The sequence below is a fragment of the Lissotriton vulgaris genome, chromosome 5, assembly GCF_964263255.1.
Source record: "Lissotriton vulgaris chromosome 5, aLisVul1.2, whole genome shotgun sequence".
NCBI lineage: Eukaryota > Metazoa > Chordata > Amphibia > Caudata > Salamandridae > Lissotriton > Lissotriton vulgaris.
This window is the reverse complement of record NC_141693.1, coordinates 851,102,526-851,130,215: the sequence shown is the minus strand read 5'-3', so window position 1 is coordinate 851,130,215 and position 27,690 is coordinate 851,102,526. Positions and strand designations below refer to the sequence as shown.

General features: G+C 42.6%; 1 protein-coding gene across 5 annotated transcripts in view; it reads left to right on the top strand.

Moving 5' to 3' along the window:
* LOC147711692 (mannose-binding protein C-like) overlaps window positions 1-26,249 on the top strand; it is a 115,183-nt gene extending 88,934 nt beyond the window's left edge. For 2 of the 5 annotated variants that reach the window (XM_086922406.1, XM_086922407.1), the window contains 5 exons: window positions 4,874-5,193; window positions 9,040-9,156; window positions 12,070-12,159; window positions 20,214-20,294; window positions 25,131-26,249. In XM_086922406.1, the coding sequence (XP_086778532.1) occupies window positions 5,016-5,193; window positions 9,040-9,156; window positions 12,070-12,159; window positions 20,214-20,294; window positions 25,131-25,525 (861 nt within the window). In that variant the 5' untranslated portion in view covers window positions 4,874-5,015 and the 3' untranslated portion in view covers window positions 25,526-26,249. The remainder of the gene's footprint in view (window positions 1-4,873; window positions 5,194-9,039; window positions 9,157-12,069; window positions 12,160-20,213; window positions 20,295-25,130) is intronic. The other 3 variants (XM_086922408.1, XM_086922404.1, XM_086922405.1) reach the window with 2 other exon arrangements.
* The last annotated feature ends 1,441 nt before the right edge of the window (window positions 26,250-27,690 follow it).

Here is a 27,690-nt window from a genome sequence, read left to right as displayed (position 1 = left end):
GTTACATTGTATTGACCCCTTCAGGAAGAAAAAAAAGACTCTTTCACTCTTCTTTTCCTTTCTTTGAATGGCATTTAGTTTGTGGTTGTCCAGGTGTTTTTTCAGTGTTTATATGTTTTCACCGGTGAGGGCTATTTTTCTTTCAGTGGTGTTTTATCAGTTATTATAGGTTTAAACCTAAAACCCCACAGCCTATGTATGTACTTTAGGTACACTCCAAATTGGATACTGGGGTAACCTTATCAGTCCCTAGTATATGGTACACATATACCCAGGGCATAGGTACCCCAGAGGCCTCCCATGGACTGAAGCATGTATTATGCCACCCATGAGAGGCCATTCAAAATGACACAACAGGTCTGCTACAGCAACTTGTGTAAGCTGGTGCTTGCACCACCTACTTAGTTTATAGCTTCACTATATCTATCTACATCACTACACTTAAAAAAATCAGTCAACCCTAAGGCAGGCCTTATCAATTCTGAAGGCAGGGTACTGGGTTTTACGAGAGAGGAGACCATTCTCCAGGGTTGTCTGTGATGCAGCCAGACATATAGGTTAAGTTGCATTATAGCCTTGCGGTAAATGCTAACTTAAAAACCGCTGCATAGAAACATGTTGTTTTTGGTGTCAAACACCTTGGAATCATACCTCCACACCAGTAACTGGTGTGGGAGGTATAATTTCACCCTTCAGAAGTAACCTTCGTGGGTCACTGTTCTACCTGGTACCGGCTTTCTCGACCCGGGCAGCACAAAATGGATGCTGCCAGCCACAGACACATTTCTGCCCTCCAGCTGCTGAGCCAAGCTCAAGCAGAGGAAGGCATGACAATAGGTATCCTGTTACAGGGAGGTGTAACCACCTCCCAGACAGAGTTCAGTGTATTGGGGCTTGGTGCGTGTACTCTGAGAGTGCCAGAATGTCTGCACTGGGGACACATTTGGTGTCCCTGTGCATAGTCCAGCTCAAACCAGTTTTAGGAGCCATTGGCTCCTGCTCTAGCGCAAAACTGAACAAGGACATGGGTGTAGCAACCCCTTTGTCCTGCGCCTCCCCTAGGAGGATCCACTGAAACTGTACAACCCTTTCCCGTGAGTATAAAGTGGGTTACCTGGCTCCAGGACTTTAGATTTTACCTGGACAAGATTCTACCAAGAAGAAATCAAATACTTCGACTGTCTGCACAATACTGGATGACTGAAGAATCTCCCTTGGAGTAAAAGAGTTACTCCCCTGCACTAGCAGGCACCTAAGCGCGTCTGACTGGCTTGCTGCTCCTGAGCTCCTGAGGACTCCGAAGATTTCAGGAACACAGAAGGTGGGTTTCCAAAAGTCCCTCATGCCAGTATCCCTCATGGGGACTGCGTGACTGAACCCCTGTGCACTGCATACATTTGCAAGTGGATATGCTTGTTGGCAATTCCCTAGCTTGTGCATTGGACTCCGTTTAGTCCTGACCCCGAGCAGTATGTCCACAGAAGAACTCTGGCCTCCTCACACTGAGTGCTCCGTGGGCTGGTACTACGCTAACTTGCTTGAGGTCTCCTTGTGACTCCTGGCCTGTTGCCCTGTGGGTCCTGGCAAGGATCACCTTGTTTGTTTTTCAGATTTCCTGGTTGCTCCAGATGTGCCCTGACTCTCCATTGCTTGGAGAGTCCCCTGGACCTTGCTGGTCCACACTGTAACCTGTTTGTCCTCCTGCGTGGGTTGCATTGGCCAAGGCTTGATTGGTGCTCCAGTCGGACACCGACCCCTTAGCACTCAACATCTTTTGTGGGACAGATAACCTCCAGATCCTGGCCATCCTCGACGCCTCCTGGTTTGTGTCGCTGCAGAGTCTAGCATTCCCTCATCGCATCTGAAGCACCCGACATCAGTGGCATTCAACTACTGAGCCCCTGGTCACCTGACGTGAGCCAGACTCTGTCCCCTCTGCTTTCAGGTTCCTTCCTTCCAGGATCCAGGCTTGGATTCCACCGGACACTTTTCACCTTCACCGCAGCAGTACTTCTCTCCAGCACTCCATTGACAACGACAAAGGTTCTCGACACCACTTGACCCCTATGCACCCGGCTCCTCTGGAATAGGTAACAAGGGTACCTCAGTACTCACTGGTGGGTTGGCTCTAGATGGTCTGATGTTCCAAGGGGTTTGTTTTAAGTCCTCCTAGAAGTGTCCTTAAACTGTAACTTTGCAACCGCGACTTTGTCATAGAGTTGTACGGAGCACACGGTCGTGTTTCCTCACTGCACCAGTCCTCCATGGGCTCCTTGTGTCACTGCCTTGGTGGTTTCTTGGGGTCCCAGCGATTCTACGTGCTCTAGGCACTGTGTCTATTGAAGTTGTGATTTTTATATAATTTTTTTAGTATATGGTTCGGTCTCCCCCTGAAGCCCGCTGTATATTGTGCTACTTACGACTGTTCTATTGATCCAGTATTGTGTGCTTAATGTTCTATTCTCATGTAGAGAATAGTAGAGAGTGTTATATTAATAAATACATATTTTCATATAACTACTGTGCGGTTCTCCTTTCATTTAGTCATTCAGGAGGTGATATTCTGGTAAAACAAGCCGCTTTACATTCCCTCAAGATTAAGCATGAAGGCTTCTCTCCATAGCTACCACTAGGATAGCTTTCAATAAGGTTATCTTTGACTTCATACATCATAAGGGTCGTGTGGATTAGTACAGGGTGCCCACTGTAATTAATGGACGGCATATACAAGGCCACCTTCTCACAAGCACCATCTTAATCAGGCCCATAGTTTGGTGTTTTTAACGAAATAATAATTCTATTACTTTATGATATCTATCAAACATTGTAATAATATTTAATTTGTTTATTTTTAAAATATATATATATATATACTGTTTTTTAAAATATATATATATATATATATATACAGTTTTTTATATTTACATATTTATATTTTTTAGCTAATAATTATAGTTTTGAATTTATTTTATTTTGTTGAAGTGAATTTCTTTGTTTCCAATGTTGCCCAGAGTACATTGGGAGTACTAAAGTATAGCCATTTACCATCCAACATTTTCCCTACTCTTGTACTAAATGGAATGGGAATAGTAATTTTTACCACTCCGTAACCCAACTCTTTCCCTATTGTTGCAGTGACTGTAGTAGGAATAGTAGATGTTACCCCTCTGCAATCCAACACTTTTCCTACTGTTTGACTGATTGGACTAGGAACAGTAAATTTTACCCCTCCACAATCCAAACTTTCCCTACTGTTGCACTGGCTGGAGTGGGTACAGTACATTTTACCCCTCCGAAATCCAATACTTTCCCTACTGTTTAATTGACTTGAATGGTAATAGCAAATGTTACCCCTCTGCAACCCAACACTTTCCCTACTGTTGCACTGACTAGATTAGGAATAGTACATTTTACCCCTCCCCTATCCATCATCCCGGCAATTCATCCATTATCACTACTTCTCATCCCTAGATTTCATCCCTCATCCCTACCTCTAATTCCTCATTCCTCACTCATACCACTTTCAATGTTTTGAACCACTCCTTGATACTGATTGGTTAGTAACAGCCAATCAGAGTTAAGAGAGAAGGTTGCATCAAGTATGGGTGACGGATGATAAGTAGGGATGATGGATGATAAGTAGGGATGATGGATGATTAGTAGGGATGATCAATAATGGATGAAAAGTAGGGATAGTGGAGGATGCATGGGAAGTAAGGATGATACCTTGGGATAATGTATGATGGATGAGAAGTAGAGGTGATAGATGAGAAGTAGGGATGATAAGTGAGAAGTAAGGATGCTGGATAAGAAGAAGCTATGCTGGGTGAGAAGTAGGACTGAGAAGTACATGTGATGGATGAAAAGCAGGGATGATGGATGAGAAGTAAAAATCATTGATGAGAAGAAGGGGTGATGGATGAGAAGTAGGGATAATGGATGAGAAGTAGGAATGAGAAGCAGGTGTGAGAATTACGGATGAAACGTAGGGGTGATGGATGATAATTAGGGATGATGGATGAGAAACAGGGATGAGAAGCAGAGGTGATGAATGAGGAGTAGGAATGATGACTGAGAAGTAGGGATGATGTGTGAAAAGTAAGGATGAGAATTAAGAATGATGGATGAGGATTAGGGATGACAAGTGGGTATAATGGATGATAAATAGGGATAATGGATGTGATGTAGAGATTAGAAGCAGGGCTGAGAAGTAGGGATGAGAAGTAAGGATGGTGGCTGAGAGGTCGGGATGATGGATTAGAAGTAGGGATGATCGTTGAGATGTAGGGATGAGAAGTGAAGATGAAGGATGGGAAGTAGGGATGACGGATGAGAAGTAGAGATAATGGATGAGATGTAAGAAGGAAAACTAGAGATGAGAAGCAAAGATGAGAAGTAGGGATGATGGCTGAGAATTAGGGGTGAGAAGTAACGATGATGGATGAGAAGTAAGGGTGAGTAGTAGGGATGATGGATGTGAAGTCGAGATTATGGATGAAAAGTATGAATGAAAAGTAAAATGATGGATGAGAAATAGTGATGAGAAGTAGGGGGTGATGAATATGACAAAGGGATGAGGACAGAGGAATGAGGATATCATAAAATGGAAGCTGTACAGATGAGTCAGGCTCAATCAACATTTAAACATACACAAGGGTGCTTTGCAAAGTGAGAAGCAGCTGGTAACCCACATCTGTAACTTCCTGAATTTCATTACAAATACACAGGTGATGACTTTGACATGTGTTATACTTGGCTAGTCGTGCTACGAAAATGATAATGTTCCTTTGTTTCTGTCTTTGGATAAATAACTAGAAGCTTACCTTATCTCACTTTATACTGAATACAATAATGTTCTCTCCTTGTCTTTCAGTTTCATAATCTTGAAGTAATGAAAACACTTACAAACTGGTCCCACCTACAATAAGTGGCAAACAAAACGCCAGACATTTACTTTCAAATAGTGGTCCAAGCTGGTTGAAGACTGGTATATACATTGGTTCTCGGCTGCAGCGATGCATAACCACATCAGTTCGAGCGCCCTGGTGGCAATTATGTTTCTGTTCCATTCATGTGATGTATCTTCAGAGCCCTTGCCAAACATGTGCCCAGCAGTGCCAGGTCCACCAGGACTTAATGGCAGGGATGGGAGAGATGGCAAAGATGGAGCTTCTGGTTCTCCTGGAATCCCAGGTACGGAAATGAATTAAAGAATGGCATGTTGTAACAAGCTATCTGAGTCCTCAGGAGTGCTTACTAGAGTTTGTTCAAGCAAAGATACCTTGGCTGATACTGTGTAAGCTAAACACTTGAGCAAATAATTGGACAAGTGGGCTAATTGGTATTCAGCAACCTTGAAGCATTAGGAGGTAAAGGGATGGGCGAAAAGGATCCCTGGGTTCAAGGATCAGATGCTAAAATATATTATTACTGTGTAAATTATTGTTTTCCTGGAACATTCTGTTAATTTTAAAGGACATGGCTCCTCCAGAAGAATAAACAGTCCTAGGAAAAGGTACCAGGACAGTACAAAGCATGTGCCAGAAATCTTAGTAAGAGAGATATGAGGTATTTAGAGGCCCACTTAAAGTGCTATGGCTGACTCATCGGTCCGTCAGGTCAGTGGAGACTCTGGCCTTCACCGCCATGGCTGAGACCGGATGCCAAATTTAGGGATCATAAGTTACTTGAGGGCACACTTACATTGTTGTAGCTCGCCATCCAATCCATCAGGTTGGTTGAGACTGTTGACTCTGATCCCTAGGGCCACCAACCTGAGGACATCTATCACTAAATACTCATTTGGTCCCATAAACACACTCACACAATATAGGCCAGTGAGCACCGCTGGGGATCAATTTATAGGGCTGAATTCATACGTCATTTGCTTATCAACCTGAGGACATCTATCACTAAATACTTATTTGGGCCCATAAACACACTCACACAATATAGGCCAGTGAGCACCGCTGGGGATCAATTTATAGGGCTGAATTCATACGTCATTTGCTTATCTGACTAAAATCCTTATTTAATGCACGCCCTTTCAATATACATGGATCTATTTTAGTTGATTAGAGTTGATGACCAATGACTTTGGTCTCATTTAACTGATTTCTTATTGAAAGACCACAGACTCAGGAAAATGTTAAATGTTTATCTAAATTAATCATAAAGAGCAAAACATATTAAAGTGATAACTCCATCTTTCAGAGGAAGTAGAATCTATCTAGCAAATTATTTACATTTTCACAATAACAGTGCCTTAGGAAAAAGAGGTCAGAGAGAGAAAGCACATGGACAAAATACACAGATTTATATTTACCAAGGATGGTGAGAAAATTAGACCCCATGACCCAAGAGTTAAGGGCCTCTTAAAGAAATTCAGGTTACAGGTTCTTCTGGACAGGATAGGACAGAACAGATGACCACTATTGGATTCGACGCCTGCGTCTCACCCCTCTCTGATACTAACTTTCTCCTCTGTTCTTCCGCGACCTTCTTCTAAACCTATTACCGCCTCCATTCTTCTGCAATCTTCTTCTAATTCTATTACCTCCTCAATTCTTCCACAATATTCTTCTAATTCTAATTTTCTTGTAAAATTCTGAGTCTGCTTCATCAGGTATTCGATCAGCATTCAGACAGCATCTCTGTCTTACAGCGCTCTGGTAGCGACTGACCCCCTAAACTAACCAACTACCCCAATTATACGTTCTTAATGGCATGTTTAACCCGTAAATATTTCAACCTTATGAAATTCCTAATTCTGATTGGACACGCTGAGGGGATGATCATCACACCATGCTAAGTTTAAGAACAGCTTATTGTTTTAAGTTACAGCCCATTAATTTGTTCTCCCAAGCTTTATTTCCCACCCATATTTGAAAACGTTATGTGACAACAATGTATACGATTTCACAGTTGTTCATCGAATCTTCAAGATGTTCAGCTGGTTCGCAGTGTTTGTCTACTAGATGTCCTTGGACGAGTCCCAAGACTTGAGCTCATTGCTCCAGAGTGGTCTCTCTTGTGCATGTCCCACCATTCACGTGGTTATCAGACCTTAGCATTCTAAGAGGCCCAAATACAAACTAATAGAGAGGTCAAAAAGACAAAGTATTAGATCCAAATAAAATGATTTCACTGTATACCACCTATCTATATTCTAATCCCATTTACTTATAAAGACTATTTATGCATTAGCATTTAGTATATAACGCAGTTTAGTTTCAGCAAAGCAGATGAATGAATGAATGAATACCCTCTTCTATAGCGCACGGCTACTCTTGAGCATCCCAGCGCTGTAAGACCAAGGGAGCAAAAACTGATGCTTAGCACATGAGTTCTAATGCGGCCATTTTAAATGCTATTGCGCAGAAGCAAAGTTTTCCCTCCAAGCGTTAAGACGTCATGCAGCTGACGCATGTGCAGTTTATTTTCCACTTTAGTTGCACTCGGATTACTTGTTAGTAAAACACATAGGCAAGCTTCCCCCTTTTCTAGAAATGTGAAATGTCGTGTAAAGTCCTTGCTCCATCACCTCCACCATCATGGTTGAGGACCACCTGCCACATTTAAAGATCAACATCTGCCTGATAGGGCTACTGGTGGAGAGGATACACTGACAATACAGATGAATCCTGAATCCTGAGGGTGTGAAATGTGTATTTCATATGCCAGGCATTTGAAACTTCAAAGGCAGCAGTTGGTTTCTGTAAAAAAAACGGATGTCATTGATGCACATGCTTTGCATTGTGGCTCGGACAATGAAAATCTATGAAAGTACCTCCTCTTTGCTCTGGCGACCATGTAGTGGATGGGCCACCAGGTCAAGGAGTTCTCATAGTAGTGGCAGTTGAAAACCCTGCAGTTCCCTTCTCTCTAAATGAGGTGGGGGATTGCAATTTGTTAGGGTAGTGTCACTGAAAATATATAGCATCCTGACCTGATAAATTCTAAGGGGCGAATTTATCAACTGTATTTGTTGTACCTGGTATAGTATTGCAATAGTAATACAAAAGTCTTGCAGTTCCCAAACTACTTTTTACCTATACACTATCATAGGGAGACTCGGCAGTCATGATGGAGACCTCCCTATGGTATACTAGAGGGAAAAGGAAAATGTTTATTAAAGTTTTTAAAAATTGAAATAATATTTTACTGTTAAATATTATTGTAAATTCATTTCTTTTTATTTGTATTTTAAATGTAGAACAACATGTAAAAAACCACCTTATGACAGCATTAATAACTTATTTTAAATATAACATATCATTAATTTCGATGTTTACTTGAATTAAAATGATGGGGCTGATTAGAATTGCGGTCGGACTTCAGTCTGACCGTCATCCTTTCGTCCGACCGTCATCCTTTCATGGATGGGATCACCAGAAAGGCTGTCTGCCGTCGCACCATAAGTATTAGGATGCGACCGACACCATGCGGTTTCAATTCCTATGTTTGTATTGTGGCGGGTGCTGCTTGCTGCAGCACACGCCCCAGTACAAATAGGGGACACTTCACATATCCCTGCACTACATGACAGGCACCATGCGGTGCCTGGCACATGGTGCAGGGATATGTAGGGGGCACCATAGGTGCCCCCCAAAGCCCACAGCTGAGGGCCAGTGGGGAAGGGGTGCCCACTTCAGGCCACCAAAGCCCCTTTCTGCCTGCATTTTCATGGCAGGTTAACCGCCATGAAACAGTGGGTGGAAAGGGACATTGTAATCCCTATGGTGCCCACCGCCATCGTAATCAGGCCCTTTTTCTTAAGTGTAAATTAAAATCACAACTAAAATAAGAAAGTGTATATTTTTTATTATTTATTAAGAATTGTTAAAAGTGATGCATAGTGTCAATTTAAAACACTTTAATATTTTAAAAATAACATTACCTTAAGTTTTTCCATTTGAAAGCAGGTTGCTAAAACATGTAAAAATGAAATTAAAAATATGATCTATTTTAGATATTTTTTACATCATAAAACATTAATTTATGCTTTAAACTATTTTGAATAAAATGCTCTGTTAAAAGGTTCACCGGGACTAGATGGACCTCCAGGCTTACGGGGGCATCCTGGACCTCCTGGAAAATATGGACCACCAGGAAGCAAAGGGGACCCTGGTCAAAAAGGAGATAAAGGAGAAGAAGGTATGCACACTTTGAAAAGTAAATCTATGAGCAAGATCCCTAAGATGAGTATAATGTGTTCAATGAAATCGGAATATTCACATGACAACTTATAGTGACTCCGGGACCACAAGAGAAAAGAGCTGAACTGCATTCATCAATTTCATTTAGGCCATCTTTAGGGGATTTCAACCAACCAAGTATTTCTTTTAAGTTGAATAGGCTAGCTAGATCACCACCTTGTAGAAGTTTGTTAATGACCTGCCATCTTATGTTCTTCTCATTATGGGCTCCATTTATGAAAAGGGTTGCATCTTTGCTTGAAAACAGTGATGCACCACTTTTCACTGCGCTCTCCTTGGGAGGACAGCATGGATGTGCCATGTCGCAAGGATTTACAGATACGTCAGTATTCCTGACGTATCTGTAGGCGCAAAAGTGGTGCATTGCGGGAGTGTGTCAGAAAACAGACGCAACTCCAGCAATGTGTCCTTTCACATGCAGCATATGTTGCTCCTTTGTTACTTAACTTATGCTTAACCTCATCACTGCGGCGCGAATTCCGCCGCAGTGCTGAGCATTCCAATCGCGGGCGTGGTCATGACGGCTCCCGGCCCTCATCAGCACACGCCCACTGTGACGCATGACGGCCGGGAGCCGTCATGAGCATGGAAGAGGTTAACTTATGCTATGGTTGTTTAAGAGGTCTACCAAAAATTGTCTGGGCACACAGACACTAAATGCAATTAATAACCCCACAAGAGTTGCAATTTGTTTGGTATGTCTAAGCTTGAGTAAAATTTTTGTTTGTGTCTTATGCCACCATTTAGCAGTAGACATGGATCTGATGGATCAGACATTTGGAGTGAGTCTTCTTTAGCTGTGTTTGTTTTGGTTTTCCTGCAACGGCCTGCTATTGAAAGCCTAGCAGTCCTGGACAGAAAAAATTGCATTGAACCCATGCAAAGAGAGAATATTTTCAGCTTACGAGGTACAGTGATTGTTTCCCAAAAGAAACACCTGTTTTCAATGGAAAAGCCCACATGATAAGGAAAGCAGCTTTCAGTATAGAGATTGACCTGTAGCCAGAGCTGCAAGGTGCTGTGCCACCCCAGCCCACAGTCAGCCCACCTGTCGACCTCTAAATAATATCCTTAAATCCCAAACAAATATTGTTCTGAAACTCACAAAAAAATCAACATGTTAGTAACACAGGAAGATAATTTCAAAATAAACGTCTTCACACCCTCACAGCCATTTCTTAAGAAATTTTACTCCACAATGTTAGCAGATTTTCATAAATGAATGCATATTTTTGAGACAATTTTGAAAGGGATACATCAAACCTGAGATTCCCAGACATAGATGTATAGCTATGCCTGAATTTAATCATCTGCCTATAGTCACTTCAACATGTCGGGCACCGCTGCAGGGATTGCTATGTGTCCTTCAGGCAGCCTTTCAATGGTGGTCCGACTGCCATTGAAAGGTTGTCGAAAACAGACTTTGGGGGCCCCTAGCAGGGCTCCGTCCCTCTGTGGCCTCCGCGATGAGGCCTTGGGTGCACCTGTGGTACCCTCCCAAACATCAATACCCATGTGCCATGCACCACATGGTACCTTTCACACAGTGCATGGATGTTTGTAAACATCCATTTGCCCAATGCGGCTTGTGCTGTGGCCCTTTTCTGGACGCTACACAAGCCACAATAGAAAAATGGATGTTTACGACTGTCTCATTGGTGGTCACATTCTAATTCATTGGATGGAACCACTGACTACTAGTCGGTCGGTTTCCATTCCAACTCAATGTCGGTTGGACGCTCGTCCGACCAGCATCGTAATCAGGGCCTGTGTATTTTACAAGTGCACTGATGTAACCAAAAGTTGACAAATATCGCCCCACAAAAGAACTAAATGAATGAATAGAAATGTATAATTGATATGTCTGTTGAATGCGTCTGTCTAGAGAGCATCTTGCACTAACTTGAGGTGTGTTAATTTTTTAATAATGATGATGGCATCTTTTCTAGGGCACGTTACACAAATTGCTGCATATATTCGCTTACTATAAATTTCCAATTATTGCAAATTTGGTTTCAATCTCTTATTTAGTTGCCTTTCATCTTCTAGTATTGCCCGAAGGTAGTTTGCTTCTAAGGCCCGATTTCAGTGTCGGACGGGCCTGAGTCCGTCCGACATCGATTGGGTACTGGGAACGACTGACAACCTGTCTGCGGTCCCGACCCAGCATTTAGGATGTGACCAAACACTGTCCGGTCGCAGTTCTATTCTTTAATTGGGAGCATGCATTCTGACCGGTTGTATGCTCTCATTGTAAAGAGAAGTGGTGCAGTTCATCCCTGCACCCTGTGGCAGGCACCTTAAGGTGCGTGCCTCGGGGTGCAGGGATAAACAGAGGGGCACCTATTGCCTTGCACCTATGGGGAGCCTGCTGGCGGCCCCCAAAGTCGACTTCCAACATCCTTTCTGTGTTGGAAAGGTCGACACAGAAAGGCTGTCGGAATCCAACATTGTAATCCCTTGGGCAGAAAGAGTCTCCCTTGGGATTACAGTGGGCTTTCTGAATGGCAGACAGGCTCTTCGAACCCGTCGGAAGCCATTCGGAAATCCAGTTTGGATTAATTTCTGACTGGCTCCATCCAAATGGGTCAGTCAGAAATGAATCCAAACTGCTGATTATGATGCAGTAGAAATAGCTCTGACCAAGGGTCCAAGCCTTTTTCTGTGGCATCGTAATCGGTCCCTAAGTGTAGATAGTTTTTGGATCCTAGATTATGTTACTGCTAACATGGAAATTACATATGGAAATGCTATTTTATTTCTAAATTCAAAAGATTATAATAAAAGTGATGAATGCTACTTTTTGTCCTTTACTGAGAATATTATGTTATAATGATCACTATATTTACAGGCCCACAGGGTGATGCAGGAAAACAAGGTTTGAAAGGCGAGCCAGGCCAACCAGGAATCAAGGGCGAAAGAGGTCAAAAAGGAGAGCCAGGTGCAACTGTATTCACAATGAAATTAAATAGAAAAATATTTGACTTTTATCATGAATGCCTGTCACAGTCTATAAATTGTTGATGTCTGAGCATATTAATTAAAAAATGCAGTACCATACATAACAACCAACTTTTACATTTCCCAAGGGTGAAAGGTACAAACTGTGAGCCCTATGACCAGGGCGAAAGCAACGTTACAAATAAGGCTGAGAAAGCCACCAGACACATATAAAATTGCTAGTTATAGGGATAGGGTATACTAAAGTTAAAACGTAGACTCAGCTATTCAGTCAAAAGCATACATCAGGGGTACAGCATGAAAGAAATTCTATACATTTAGCAAAGGGAGGCCACAAAGCACATGCCATGAAGGTAAAAAAATATTTTATTCATAAACACTTGTATATTACATAGTTCTTCGCACAGCAGGTCTCTTCTGTCTAGGAACAGTAAATACAGGTGTTTACTTTTACTTGTTAACTGGCAAGATACCTTTCCTCCAGGTAGGTAGTGACAATGAAATTAAAAAATAATATTTCTGTGTCATATCGCTCTTACTTCACCTCACAACTGACACCTTAACTCTCTCTTTCTTTACAGCTAAATGCACCTACATCCTCTCTCGGCCTCATCTCCCTTTAATGACTTCTATCTATCTCACCTCTCTCTGACTATACCCAATAAAACATATTCAACTTTATGTCTCTCGACTTCTCTCACCTGACTTTCCCTCTATGTCAATCTCTGTGCCTGCCTCTAAATCTATCAATCTCAATCCCCTCTCTCTGCATTAACACCCTCTGTTCCTCATCCATCATCTTTTCCCCACTGCTCTTTTCTATGTCTCTCCTACAGCTACTTCACTTCTCGACTCTCCAGTTTTCTGTCCATGCCTCTTCTACCTTATCTCTCTTTTAGCCCTTTCGTTGACTCACAACTCCCTCTCAACTCTCTATCACAATTTTCACTCTACCTCAGACTCACCACACTACCTCAAGTTTATTTACCTAACAGCTCTCTGTTTGCCAAACCTCTGAATTTACATCACCATTATTTCACTATCTCACCTCTGCCTTCCTTTTCTCTCATTCTGCCTGTGTTCCCTTTCCTTCACCTCATTAACTATCTCATTACTTTCTGATTTTTTAAACTCCTCTACCTCTATCATTCAACTCCTCTTTCTCTCAGACACAAACACATATCTCTTTCTCCATTTCAACTCACTTTCTCCACCTCAACAATCTTCTCCCCCTCCTTCTTTATTATAGATCAGTGTACCTTAATGTGTCTATCTCACAAACCAGTCTACCTCTATATCAACCTCATACCTTTTCTCTTTTTCATGTACATCTCTCAACTTCCTGTCCTTACCCTACACTATGTTCCTTTCTACGTGTCACTGTTCTCTCTACCTCCACAACTTTACCTGACACAATTTTTGATATTTATTCTCATTTTGGTCTTTATCTTTGTTTTTTCAGAAGTCATTCTATGTGTCAACCTCTACCTATTGCTGCCTTTACCTCTCTGCAATTCATCTCTTTTTCTACATTATCCCTCCCTACCTCACCAACTTCAAGCACAGTACTCTTCTACTTCTCCCACTCTATCTCTCTATCTCTCTCAGTTTCTTTCTCCCAATGTATGTCTCACCCCACCTATCTATTTCACTCTAGAACCATACCTATTTCCCTGCCTCCGTTTCTCTACCTGCATCTCCCTCATTCTACCTCTCTTTATCTTTCCTTCTGGCTTACTCATGGTTCTTTATAATATTTACTTTTCTCCCTACCTTACATTGTAGCATCCTCCACAGCCCAGTGGCATGTTAATGAATCAAGCCACACACAGAGATCAATATAACACGTCGTTATTGTCTAGAATGTAACCGTTAACTGGCAAAAACTGTGTTACACATTTTATTAACCATACCCAATCACTTACATAACTAGACTACTGAGTCTGTCAGCTCTAAAATACACAAGACACTACATCTCCCCCTTTGCTAAATAAAAAGAACAAACAAAATAAATACATATACATCTTAGATCCTCAATGAGTCGCTGAGGTGCTGGATTAACTCTTCCAGATCTTCAGGTGTAATGCTGAGGAAACACAGGAGAAACAACAGCACCATGCATTAGTGATCCAGTCGCTGATGCAGTTCTGGGTCTCTCCTGGCCCCAACAAAGACTCACTCCAGATGTATCCCAGGTAGGCAATTGTGATGTGAGGAATCCCTCTTAATGAACTATTTTTAGGATGGTCAGTAGTCATCATGTGTCCCTTACTTGTCACAACCTGCAATGAATTGACATCGAATGGACCATCAGATTTGCATTTCCGCCTCTGCTTGATAAGGACACAGTCTCTTGTCTGAAACACAATGTCCTAATACATTGATGCTTGTTTGTATAAGTCTTCTTTCTGGACTTGCGAGATGAATCAGAGAATCAAACTTTCTGAGCATCTAAATTGTTTTCAGTGGTCCACTGAGGCAGCTTGTTACCCACGGCTCTCCCAAACATCAGGGTGGCCGGGCATCCGCCAGTTATAGCATGAGGGGCAGATCTGTGGGTACAAAGCGTAGAGTGAAGAATAGATTTGAGTCCCTATAGCATAGTGCCCTGGACAGCCTACATAAGAGTGCTCATAAAATATTCATCAACCCCATTAGCCTATGGCTATAAAGGTGTGCTTTTCTGTTGCTTGATGTTCAAATGAGTATGAGAGTCTTTGAATTCCCAACCATTGATTGGTGGGCCATTGTCAGATTTTAGAATAGACGAAACACCCAAGATTGCAAATATGCCTTCTAGTCTTTCAATTACTCGATTAAGAGTGATTGACGAAAAGTCTTCCTATAGAAGAAAATGGGAGTACTTATATATGATTACCATGTGGTAATGGACATTTTCAAGGTGACAAAAGTCAAATGCAATTTTCTCCCAGATGTGTCTTGGAAGATATGACATGTTCAAAGGATGCTGTGTTGTTCTGGCAGATAAACAGTTACTCAAATGACATGCCTAGAGCTCTCACTAAACTTGCCCATCAAGATGAGGGAACCAAACATGGTCTCAGAGGGCTCGCTTTTCAGCGACAATTCCACAATGTCCCTCATGTGCCACCTCAATTACTTGCTATCATAGACTTTCAGGAATTACATTTCTTGACCCTCACAATAAAATCCCTTCTTGTGTAATGGACAGTTCACCGTGCACATTCTTGAACTGCTGATATTCACTGTCATTATTAAGAGGTCAAGCATGTGTTCTCCAGGACTGCTGCATAATAATGTCTTTGAGGATGAGCATATTCTTGTTTGTGTTAGTAGTAGCACGTATTTGCTATATGGACTCAGCTGCAGGAGTCCTGGGTCTCACAATAAAGTTAACATGGGCCTTGGTCATTTTGGAAGGGATACCCTGACACAACATGGGCAGTCGAGAAAAGTAGTCAGCAGGGTTTTGGTCTTTTCCTGGCTGGTGCACAATGGTGTAGTCTTACTCTTGCAATCTCAACCCCCACCTCTCAATGCTAGGGGGCAAATTGTCCTTTAGATTGACTAAGATGGTAAGCAATGCTTGGTGATCAGTAACAAGCGTAAAATGTTTCCCATACAGAAAGACATGAAAATGTGTGCATGCCTACCCAACAACTAGGCTTTCTTTCTCAGGCTCCAAGTCAGCTAGTTCAGCCTGTGACAAACTTGAGCTATCTTAAGCTACAATATGCCTTTGTGCATTTCCATATCTACTATGTTGGGAAGAATCACAACAAAGCCCACTGGGCTGGCATCCCCAACAATCTCTGTATGCAATTTCGGATTAAATTAAGCCATCCCAGTAGTATTTTCAATTGCATGCTTAATCATCTTGAAACTTTGATCATACTCCTGTGACCACTGAAATTAAACATTTTGTTTCATGAACTCTCTCAATGGGACACTCAAGTGGCAAAGTCACAGGTGAACCTCGAACAGTTGCTGGCCATACCAAGAAAAGAATGCATCATGGTTACATCCTGTAGAGGAGAGGCAGATAAATAAACCTGAACCTTGGCTGGATCTGGAGTCATTCCCCCTTCAGAGAAAGTGTGCCCAAAGAATTTCAGTTTTATTTTGTGGAAATTGCATTTATCAGCATTCAACATATGACCAGTACAGCAAGCAGACGGCATATTAGTGTATGGGCTTTATCATGTTCCTTACGTGTGACCCCAAATACTAGTTTGTCATCATAATAATTGAAAGCATGCATGACAGGCTGTATAATGCAACAAATAACATCTTGAAAAATGTTGGCAGCTAAAGACACTCAGAAACTCAATCTTTTGCATCATGATGTGAAAAGGAAGGAATGTACAGGCCAATTTCTTCCAGTTCGAGTTGATGATATACTTTCTTCAGATCCAGGCGCAAGAAGACTTTGGCACCATTTGATTGAGCTCTCCTTCGATTGTCTTGTTTACTTGACGCATGTCAACAGTGATTCACAGAGACCCTCCACTGTTTAAGTATGACCACTGTTGGGAACACCCACGGCGTTGGACCAGTAGAGTGTTCAATGCTATCATGTTTTAGCCTGATGTAGATCAAATTTGTTACAGCAAACAAATGATGGACCGAATGCTGACAATGTAAACATTCTCCCCCAGTCAAAAGATCTGGGTTAAAACCATAATTCTTTTTCCCACTACGCCACCCCAGTTTGGAAGCAGCCATATGAAAATCAGTCTTGACCCTGTGCCTCATGGCAACAGTCCATACCGAACTGCCAGACCAGGTCCTCCCTGGACCGGAAACAAGCATCCTGGGATCAGCTTCAGGGTATGTCACACTTCTTCATCAAGGCTAGCTTGAATCCAGTGGCACAATGAGCAAGGGACCCACGTCTGGGCATACCCATCCCTCTTAGGGCGAAAAGTGTTACAGCAAAGAAATGATGGACGGAATGCTGACAATACAAACATTCTCCCCAAGTCAAAAGATCTGGGTTAAATCCATTGTTCGTTTGTCCACTATGCCACCCCAGTTTGAACCCAGCCATATGCAAATCAGTCTTGACCCTGTGCCTCATGGGAACAGTCCAGACCGAACTGCCAGGCCAGGTCCTCCCTGGACCAGAAACAATCATCCTCGGACCGGTTTCAAGGTATGTCACCCTTCTAGCTTGAATCCAGTGGCAACTTTAAATAGCCCAAACTCGACCCAAAGGTATTGGAGCGTTTCACATGAGCACCAGTTACGTTAAGTGATTTGCCCAGAATCACAGGAAGCTGAGCCAATGCCGAGGCTTGAACCCGGTTCCCCAGCTTCAAAGTCGGCAGCTCTGGCCACAACCTTTCCCCAGGTTAAACACAGTACTCCTTATAAAATGTTGTTGCGAGTCAAAATCTAGATTTAAGAAAAAAATTGATTTATCAAAGCTTGTTTGAGCTTTCTTTTGGTTCTTTTTGGCTTGAGGTCAACAGGCAACTTGAACTTTCAACTGTTTTCGCTTGGCCCCATTTCTGAAGGTTCAGCATATAATTCAATATTGTTTAGCATCATGAGGGCTTGGATGAGCGAAAAAGGGGTAATCCAGTTGTTTTAAAGAACAGGGTCCTAAATTATTTCTTGCCCAAGCCCCCAAAATTTCTTATGATGTCACTGAAACTAAGGGCAGATTAATGTTTCAGTGGACGGTATGTTTTTTCATCAAGGGGAGGAGTAAATTGCTCAACCCCTCTGGTCGAGGACTACCCACCAAATTTATAGAGGACTGCCAGAATGGTGGTCATTTATGATGCATTGGCAGGAGTTGACATCACAGTGGTTCGTGTCAATGCTCTTCTCTGTATGGTGCAGGGCTCTGGCCCCAAGATGGAGGCCTGCGTCAAATACTTTTCTTTTTTCTTTTCAAAAACAAAATCCCAAAGCAAGATTTTTATTTTTAAATAAAAAAGAAAATTCCCTCCTCGCCACAGGAGTCATTACCCATGGGACGGATGGCATTATTGCTTTTTTACTGTCCCTTTCTGCCAGAGATTTTTTTGGCAGTGGTGGCCATTAAACAAAAAATTGCTATATGTCCATCCACCCTAACTGGGTTGCCTATTTTTCCAATAGGTCTTAGTCTGTAATTTTTGACTTTGGCGGGGAAGGAGTAGTCACCGCCATAGTCAAACCTATTGTCCGCCCGCATCTAAATCAGGCGGTTGGACCATTATCTTGTTTGCAACCATACTTCTTCGCCGTTGCGGTGGAGTATGCTTACTGTCAATATAGAAATTGGGCCCTAAGTGCTTTGGTGTGCAGTATTACTCATAATATCTGTGGCCTACTTCTAGGACCATCTTTTTCATTCGCCCTCTTCAATGCTCAAGGATGCCCTTGAAATAATCTACATCAGCCATAATGTTGGCTGTCATGTGTTTTCTAACAATACCTAAAGTATGCTTTAGGTTCCTGAAATAAACAAAGCAGCAATATAATTTGTCGCCTCCAAATCATTCAAAAAAGGAGACGCAACACTCTCTGCAGAATTGCAGAGTCTGAGATTTTGCTCATGAACTCGAATTACCTGAGACCTGCATCGATGTGGTCTCTGTCTCTTGCATCCCTTTTCCCTGCTTTTTAAGTCAAAAATCTGGCAATGACTTTCAACAACAATTTTTCCATTTTTCAGAGGTTAATCACATAATGAAAATATGTTTTCCACCTCTGCTGCCTCAAGGCCTTTCTCCCATCACTTCACATTTAGGATTGAATCAGCCTTGTTATAGCAGCATCCTGAGCATGCTTGATTAAGCAATGACCACTGCAATATTATTAATGGAGGCCTCCCAGCCAAATCATTAATCAAGTTATGAAGCTCACAAAACTTGGTTGCATGACTCATCTGTAAATTAAAATTTTCTTAACACATCAGACTGGCAATAAAACCATACGTCATGCTGTCTATCAAGCAATAGAGTGATGTCATAGGATCCTAGGACATCTCTTTGCAGGAAACTCCCTGAAATTCACCTTGGGACAGTGAATTTACCACAGATAGTACACCACTCCTTGTCCCTTTTCCATTTCTACCCCCACATACCTTGATTTTGAATACATGTTGCTTTCCCCTGAGGAAAATGTCTTAATGTGGAAAGGGAGGTATTTCCCCTGATATTCATTCCTCTTTTTTTCTTGTATTTCAGAGGTCACTCCCAGTGCCCATGTCTTTTTTGTTTGCTTTGGTGGAGAGATTCCTCCCCACTCTCCTAGTCTCCCATCCCACTAATTTATAAAACAAAAAACTCTGCTTCCTACAATCACATTGTAATATTCCATGCTTAAGTGCTGGCAGAAACATTATTTGGCAGTGTCCGATTTAGTACCCAGTTCACCCAAACTCTAAATTGGACCCTAAGTTACTGTAGCCAAAGGTCACCCCGTGACAGACTTGGAAAACCCTCCACAAATGTACAGTGGATAATTGCAAACACTTGAGTAAGCACACAGTCACACACTCAACAAACTAATTTGGCATGGAAGAAGGTCAATAGACACATTTTCACAGCGAAACATATGAAGTTTAAACTCTCCCATAAAGATTTTCCCCATTTTCAAAATTTGCAAACACTAGACTAAATGTTAAATGCTCACTCACATACACACACATGCACACACACACCTTTAGCCATCCTCTATTCTTGTTATCGTTATTTCCATGCTGTACAGCTCAGAGGAACCCGAATGGGTGCAGTTCTAACTATAGAAAATTGAAATTATATCAAACTAAAATAGTTTCTGTTTAAACATAAGGAGTTAGAAGCTATCTATTATAAATAATAAATAATGTTTGCAAAGTTTTAGCAGCTCCAATGCAGCAAATTGTATTCCAAATTTTATTTGAAATGTACTGCTAATTTCATCTTGACCTTTATGCACTATTATGTGTTCGGTAACAGGAAGCTGCCTCCTCTTTCTTCACCGTGAACTGTTATACAGGGATGGCCTTGGCAGCTACTAGACCTCTTTCTATTAGTACCTTTTTAACATCTACAATGTGCTTTTATCCTTAAGATACACTCACAGAAGAACGGATCACTTCTTTGGAAAAGCAAATCTCAATGTTAAGGAATCAATTAACTGCCTTTCAAAGAGGTAAGCTGGGAGATCTCCCTCTATGTCTGTTTCATTCTGTTGCAGAGTAAAGTAATAGAGTATGCAGTTCCTAAAGAGACCAGAAGTGACTAGGAGGGAGTGAGCAGGTGACTGTCTACCAGGACTGAGGATGGGGAATTCCTCCTTTCGGATTTAGGGCCCTCACACACCCAGCCAGCTGGGTGTCATGCTTCATCAATGGGCATGCTCCTCATTCGGTCTGCGCTTGGTGGTAAAGCCTCAACTTCTTTTAATACGACAAGAGGCTTTACCACCAAACCCAGGGGACTTCTATGGGTAGCACATTCGCTCCCAGTGTGGCCTGCCTGTATGTGGCAGCTTTTGAGTCGAGATCCATCTTCCACCCTTCCAGCCATTTTACCAGAAATCTCATCCTATGGAAGAGATACATCGACGATGTTCTAGTCTTCTGGAAGGGAGACATAGAGAGCTGTGTGGCATTTTGTCAGTGGATTAATACCTTAAATCCTTACCTGAAGTTCACTCACACCACCTCCAGGACTAGCGTCTCCTTTCTAGATCTGGACATCAACTTGGGGTCAGGTACACTTTTTACTACACTCTTTAAAAAACCTACGGACTGCAACAGTCTTTTTCTCTTCAGCAGCCACCACCCCAGAGCTCTGAAAAACAATCTACCATTCAGACAGTTTCTCCGTATTAGGAGAAACTGTACCTCCATTGAGGACTACAAGGTAGAAGCTGCTGAACTAGCAGCAGACCTACGCCAACGAGAATACCCTAAGCAGACAGTTGCAGTAGATATGAAAAGAGCTAGAAATAACAATAAGGAGGCACTACTAGAGAAAACTGTAAAAACACCCACTGATGCAATCACATGTGTCACATCATACACCCCTCATTGAAAATTGTTCTATTGTGTATCAAAAAATAAAAAGATTCCAAATAGTAGATTTAAAATACTAAATAAAAAGAAATCTATTTAAAATAATTTGAAAAATGATTTTCAATCACTATGAGTGGCACGAGTGATTGGTAGATTTGATTGTACTAGTGGTATCAGCATTGGCACTTTTGTGTTTGGATTATTGAGTTGGCCTAGCCTTGCTGATTTCAGGCCCGAACCCTGTATTGATTATTATTATTAACATCATACACCCCAGCATCTAACCAGATCAGAAAGATCATTCGCCAACACTGGGGCATTCTAAACACAGGGGAACTGACACTACCCCCCCTAGATTTGCCTTCAAGAGGTCCAAGAAATTGAAGGATCTACTAATACATACCAGACCAAGACCAAAATATACACCGAGTCAACCATGCGTATGGGGTCTACCTCCCGTGACTGGCCACTACCCTTGTGGAACATGCTCGGTTTGCTCCCAAACCGAACGTACAATGGAGATAACTTTTGCCAATAACTTTACATGGCAGATGCGCAAGCATACTAACTGCAACACTGCTAATTGCATCTATCCTCTAACCTGCCCATGTAACCTCCACTATGTGGGCATGACCAGCAGGCCAGTCAGGGTTCGGATAACGGAACATAAGAGCAATATTAGATGCCACAAAACAACAACACGGCTCTACACCCATCTCTTGACAAGCTGGCCCACATGTGACTCACTCAAATGGATAATCCTGGAGGCGCATGCATCCATAACCCCTGCAGTGCTATTTCGAATAGAATAACGCTGGGTCTACCGACTAACCTGAGACCCTCATGGACTTAATGAGGAGATCCCTTAGATCCAACTGGGGCCTTGATTGCAACCACATCATCTCAACCCTCCAGCATCTTCAACACTGCACCACCTATGGTTGAGTTACACAGACATCATTAGCCCGACTACACTCTCCCACTCTCTAACTCTCCCTGGACAGCCCCAGCATACAACAGGCCTTATAAAGGGATACATTAGTGCACTGCTCTTCTGGGACAGCGGTTTTGACATGGCTGAGGTAATTTAGGGTCCTTCAACATCCTGCTCAATTCGCATGATCCTCTACCATGTCCACATTAGCATCATCGGTCCCGTTCTGAATAAACTGTGGACACCAATGCCACCACAGATCAAAATAAATCCTAGCTTGTGCCACAATGGCCTTATTGACGTGCAGGCTTCATGCTGATACACCATCATGGCTTACTGGTCATCCGTACATTCACGGAACACGAGTACAAAGGCTCTTAAGATACCCTGTGTGCTCTTACATTTTTGCATCTCATAATAACAACATTGGTGCATCTATTCTGTTCAAAAGTCTTTGGCCACCTCCTCTCCAGAGATTAGAGAGTACAATCATCAAGAAATACAACTTAAAGATGGCGCCCTGGTTTCCCTCGGTCACACATAACTAAACATGGCCGCCTCACCCACCCGTTAGAATGTACACGGGGTAACGCTTTAGTTTGTGCGCTAAGACGCAGACTCCACATTTGGCGTCGGTTCGGGATACAATAACAACCTGTCCGATATTGGGATGTTACTTTCCCAGATGCGGCACACAGATGCAGGTTACACGCTGAGTGGGCTCAAGCTACAATAAGTACTCCTACCCGTACGAATGACAGGAGCGTACAAGGTAAGATCCACCAACGCTCAAGGAGGTGTTGACGGAAACAACCATGCCATCCGATAACCAGGTTCCCTACGTTCTAGGACATTGGTGTTCATACCTGCCTGGTGTAATGGGCGTTGGTGTTGGCTCTTCGCTCGTGGCGGGGGCGCAAGGGGGCAGCCACCGGGTGGCACGCAGGATCCTAACAGATCCTGTGCATCCCGTCCCGCTCCCGCACACTGCGCTGCGGGTGCTTAGCTCATGCCCCCCCACATTTGTTCTGGATGAAAGCACACCCCTTGGTGCCGTTGGGTAGTCCTGCTCATGCCATGCACGAGCGCTGGGTCCACCACACCCCAGGCGACCTACCGCGATCACTTTTTAACTTTTGGTCACTTCTTTTAGGACATTCTATAAGACAAACGTGTCCTCTTGATGCTGCAGTGCTAAAGGGGAAAATCTTTACCTTCATTTAGGTGAGTGGCTATTCGGGCTACGCCCGTGCTACCACCACTGGTTGCTGCTATCTATGACTTTGTTTTTACTCCATTTTACCACGCATTTAGTTTTATAACTTCTCACCACTTGTTCCCTGTATTTCTCCACATGTAATTAGTACCGCAGTGATGTGCTACAAACTTGTTGGCTTCTAATGCAGACAAGTGGCTCTATGAGAACCTGACCTGGGTTAGTCAGACCTTTTGAGACCACTGTTTTTTACGCTTGTACTTTTTCCCTACATTGTCTACAACACCCTTGGGCACCCAACACCATGGGTCCGAACAAAGCTAGTAATATTTAGATTATTACATCGCATCACCAGTTATTTAGTGTAGGACAATACACATTATTAGCTTATGGTTCTGAAGAATTGCCGCTTGATCCCGGACGGGACATACAAGGCAAGAAACATGTTGAACCCATGAGTTTCTGAGCAACTGACTATAACATCACTATTGACAGTCGCCACCATTTCCCTTTTAACCAAGGCGGGAGACAGGGTTATTAAATTAGTTGCCCTGATCCTCCCTCTCCTTGTTTTAACCTTCCACTTTATCACATTTCACCACACTCCTAATTATAGAGTCTCTTACAGGCACTCACCCTTACGGCATGGATTAACAGATCTCTGCCAAAGAGCCCCCACTGAGGGTACCTGATAAGGAGCATGCCCAATGATGAAGCATGACACCCAGCTGGCTGGGTGTGTGAGGGCCCTAAATCCGAAAGGAGGAATTCCCCATCCTCCTTCCTGGTAGACAGTCACCTGCACACTCCCTCCTAGTCACTTGTGGTCTCTTTAGGAACTGCATACTCCATTACTTTACTCTGTTGCATTGGACTCGTATGCTGGACCTCTGACAAAAAGCCCTCCCTCTTTGATAAACAATGTTTTATTCTGTTCCAAGGGTGATTGAGTGTTGAAATATAGAGTATTTGATTAGTGACATTTTCCAACAAGTGTTATGTGGTAATACCAAGTGTTAAAATTTACTAAATTGAAGATTTAGCCCTGGCTGGTAGAATAGGGTGAAAATGATAACAGTACAGGGAGCAAACCGAAAATAAAACTCAGCCTCGGCCGGTAGTGGGAGTGCTGGCCGGGCGGTGACGTGGGGAGGGGGAGGGGCAGGGTGGGGTAGTAATGTATTGATTATGGACTTTAACGGGTAAGTAAACATAAAAATAAATAAAACGAATTTTATTGCGCGCACTGCATAGCATTTGGTGATGCAGTGCAAGCAACAAAATGTGTTTTATTTATTTTTATGTTTACTTACCTATTAAAGTCCGTAAGCCATACATTACTACCCCCAACTTGCCCCTCCCCCTCCCCACATCACCGCCCGGCCGGTACTCTCACTACCGGCCGCAGCTGTTAAAACTATGCCCAATACTAAATCCAACACCTATCTGTTGCCTTTACGCTGCCAATCTACCAAAAGTGGAACCACATCTTGGTTCAGCTTCAATGCCTGTTCTGCAAGAAATACTTACTAGGAGGAACAGATTCCATTCCTATTCCACCATTGGCCTTGCAACACAGAACCCGCAAACGGTGGACTTTGGTACCCCTTGTAATACTTCCTTTGTGGTAACTCTCTCAATGCACATTCAGATAATGGCCTCTCTGTCTATGAAGTCTCTTCTAGATCGATTCCAGCTATAAGACCATGCAATCCAAGTTCTTATAAAAGTATAGCTTTTCTACCTAGGGAAGCTGTCTGCCTTAATAAAAAAGTGTAGTTTTGTGATGGAGATTTTAACATGTTTATATGTTAACAGGGGTTACGTTTAAAGAGGAATTCGCGAAAGTTGGTGATAAAATCTATGCTACAAATGGGAAAGAAGTTAATTATGAAGCATCCAGAAAAGCCTGTGAGGCGGCCGGAGGTATCTTGCCAACGCCACTCAACCCTGAAGAAGATAGCGCTATCGCCCAGATCATGAAAAGCAAGAACAAGAGGGTATTCCTGGGGATAAATGACAAGGAAGAGGAAGGAGTTTTCAAGCGTCTTGATGGAAAGCGCATCACCTTTGCAAACTGGAATGTCAATGAACCAAACAACGGTGGTGGCGATGAAGACTGTGTAGAAATGATTGCAAATGGAAAGTGGAATGACATAGCCTGCAGTCACATTGGGATTACTGTATGTGAATTCAAGGCCATTCCAGCTTAGAGTGAACCTCCTATTTCTGATTTCACTGTTGAAGATCAGAATTTAAAAGGTTCTTCCCAGCTGTCTGCCTTTTCTTACCTGAATTATAATGGCATGGGGACACTTTGTCACCTTATTTCCATACCTTGTGACACCTTGTGACACTCCCTGGACCTGCAGGGAGTTCTGAGGGGTGCTGGTAAGGTGGGTGTAGGAGAAGCAAAGCACATACACCTGGTGGCTGAATTGCGCAATGTGAAACCAGAAAACCTGGTATTGATCTTGGCTTCCCCACTTTACCAAAATGTGTAATCCTAGGCAATTGTTTTATTTCAGTTTCCCTTCTTTTTCTATATTAACACAAATAATAGGACATTGAAATACATGACTTCAGGATGTGCTTTTACAAAACCTTCTCCTGTGTTTGATTTGATAAACTAATATTGTTGTTCATGTGCAACAGGAACCCAGCCCAAAGAGTGTACTTAACAACTGACTTGCATCTCAGTTCACAATTGACATTGTTGTCAAGGTGTGGGGGGGGGGGGTGAATGCTTGTAAATTCACGTCTGAAAACTATCCCTTTAAAAAACAATACTCTTAATGCACTGATATTATTTGATGCACTAAGGTGAAATGATTCTGCATGGTATTGAAAAACACCTTTTGAACTTTGAAGAGACCTCATCCTAGTTTTACACTTTTGCTTCAAGATGTTTTGAAAAATAAAGGTGGTTCTTAAATTAAGCAGTGCAGGGTAACCTAGTTACTTTCTTTAATTTCAATTAACCTTTAAATAAAGGCTTACCTGTTTGTTACATTTCTTACTGGATGTTAGTGCTGAGTTGAGAAACAGGAGCCCAGTGCTGAAGTTTACCAGGGGGCGCATGTAAAGGTCAGGAGGGCCACACTTTGAGTTTCCCTGCTCTAGACCCTACATATGCCTTCAGGATAGTGGCCTGATGCTATGTGGTAGTAATGCAGCATCTGATACTACTGATCTAGTGTACAAATCAAAGTTCATGGAATTACCAGTGGATCATGATTTGATCCAAAAGAGGCCACCATACAAGGGGCACTAACATGTGGAAATCAATATTTCAACACAAATTCCTACGTGAATACTTAATTATGGACACTTTTAGAGGACAAAATTCTCTGGGAATGACATGGAATTTGCTATTAGTAAAAAATGTGGAATTACTCCACCATGGAATCCCATGTATGGTAACACTGCAATGCCAGGCCACTGGTAATAACAGTCAAATCTTATGGCTATTGTGCTATTAATACTCCATTATCTTTATATCCATTGACTGCCCCCCCCACAACACCACTAAAACAGGGAATTTTCTGTGTATTTCCCATTGTCTTTAAGTGACTAACGTCTGTATGTTACTCCCGGTCTTACTATTAAAGCCTGGTGCATAAATCCGTTTTTCTAGAACCACCACCTTTACTTCTTATTTATTTTTATCCTCTTTCTTCTAAAACTGCTCAAACCCAGGCACCTGAATTTTTCTGTTTACGTCACTCTAAGACAATTTAAAGTGCAACCTTTGGGGCTGATGACAGCAAGCAAATCACAAATCATTGGTAGTGTTGTAGAAAAGGTGTGCTTCATGTTGTGGCCTGGTCGTTTCCCTCTACCATACCTCTTTTGGAGCTTTCCCCGAGCACGGTTGTCATTCCCTCTCCTCGAGAAGTGCACCCTGCTTTGTATAGACCACCTGCAGGAAATATAAAGTCTTCATTTGAATCTTCCCTCAATCCAATAGTTCTTAGTGGGAGAATGATGGCTCTGTAAATAACATGTCTAGAAAACTCAGGGGCAGATTTATGATGCCCTTGTGCCTCCTTGCGCCGCAATTGCGTCACTTAATGTGACGCAACGGCGGCGCAAGCAATGCGCCCTATTTACAACGTGACGCATCTTGGAGATGCGTCACGTTGGAAAGCCCTGCGCCATAAGGAGGCGTTCCTGCGCAGGGGGGGGCGTTCCTGCGCAGGAACGCCTCCTAAAAGTGGCTGAGTGAAATCTATGAGATTTCACTCAGTCACTTTCTACGTCAATTCCTTACGCCTGCTTGAAGCAGGCCTAAGGGTGACGCACCATGCATTGTAGAGGTGGCTCCTGTGCATTGCAGGAGTCATGTCGCACTTGCGACATGACTCCTGCAATGCGC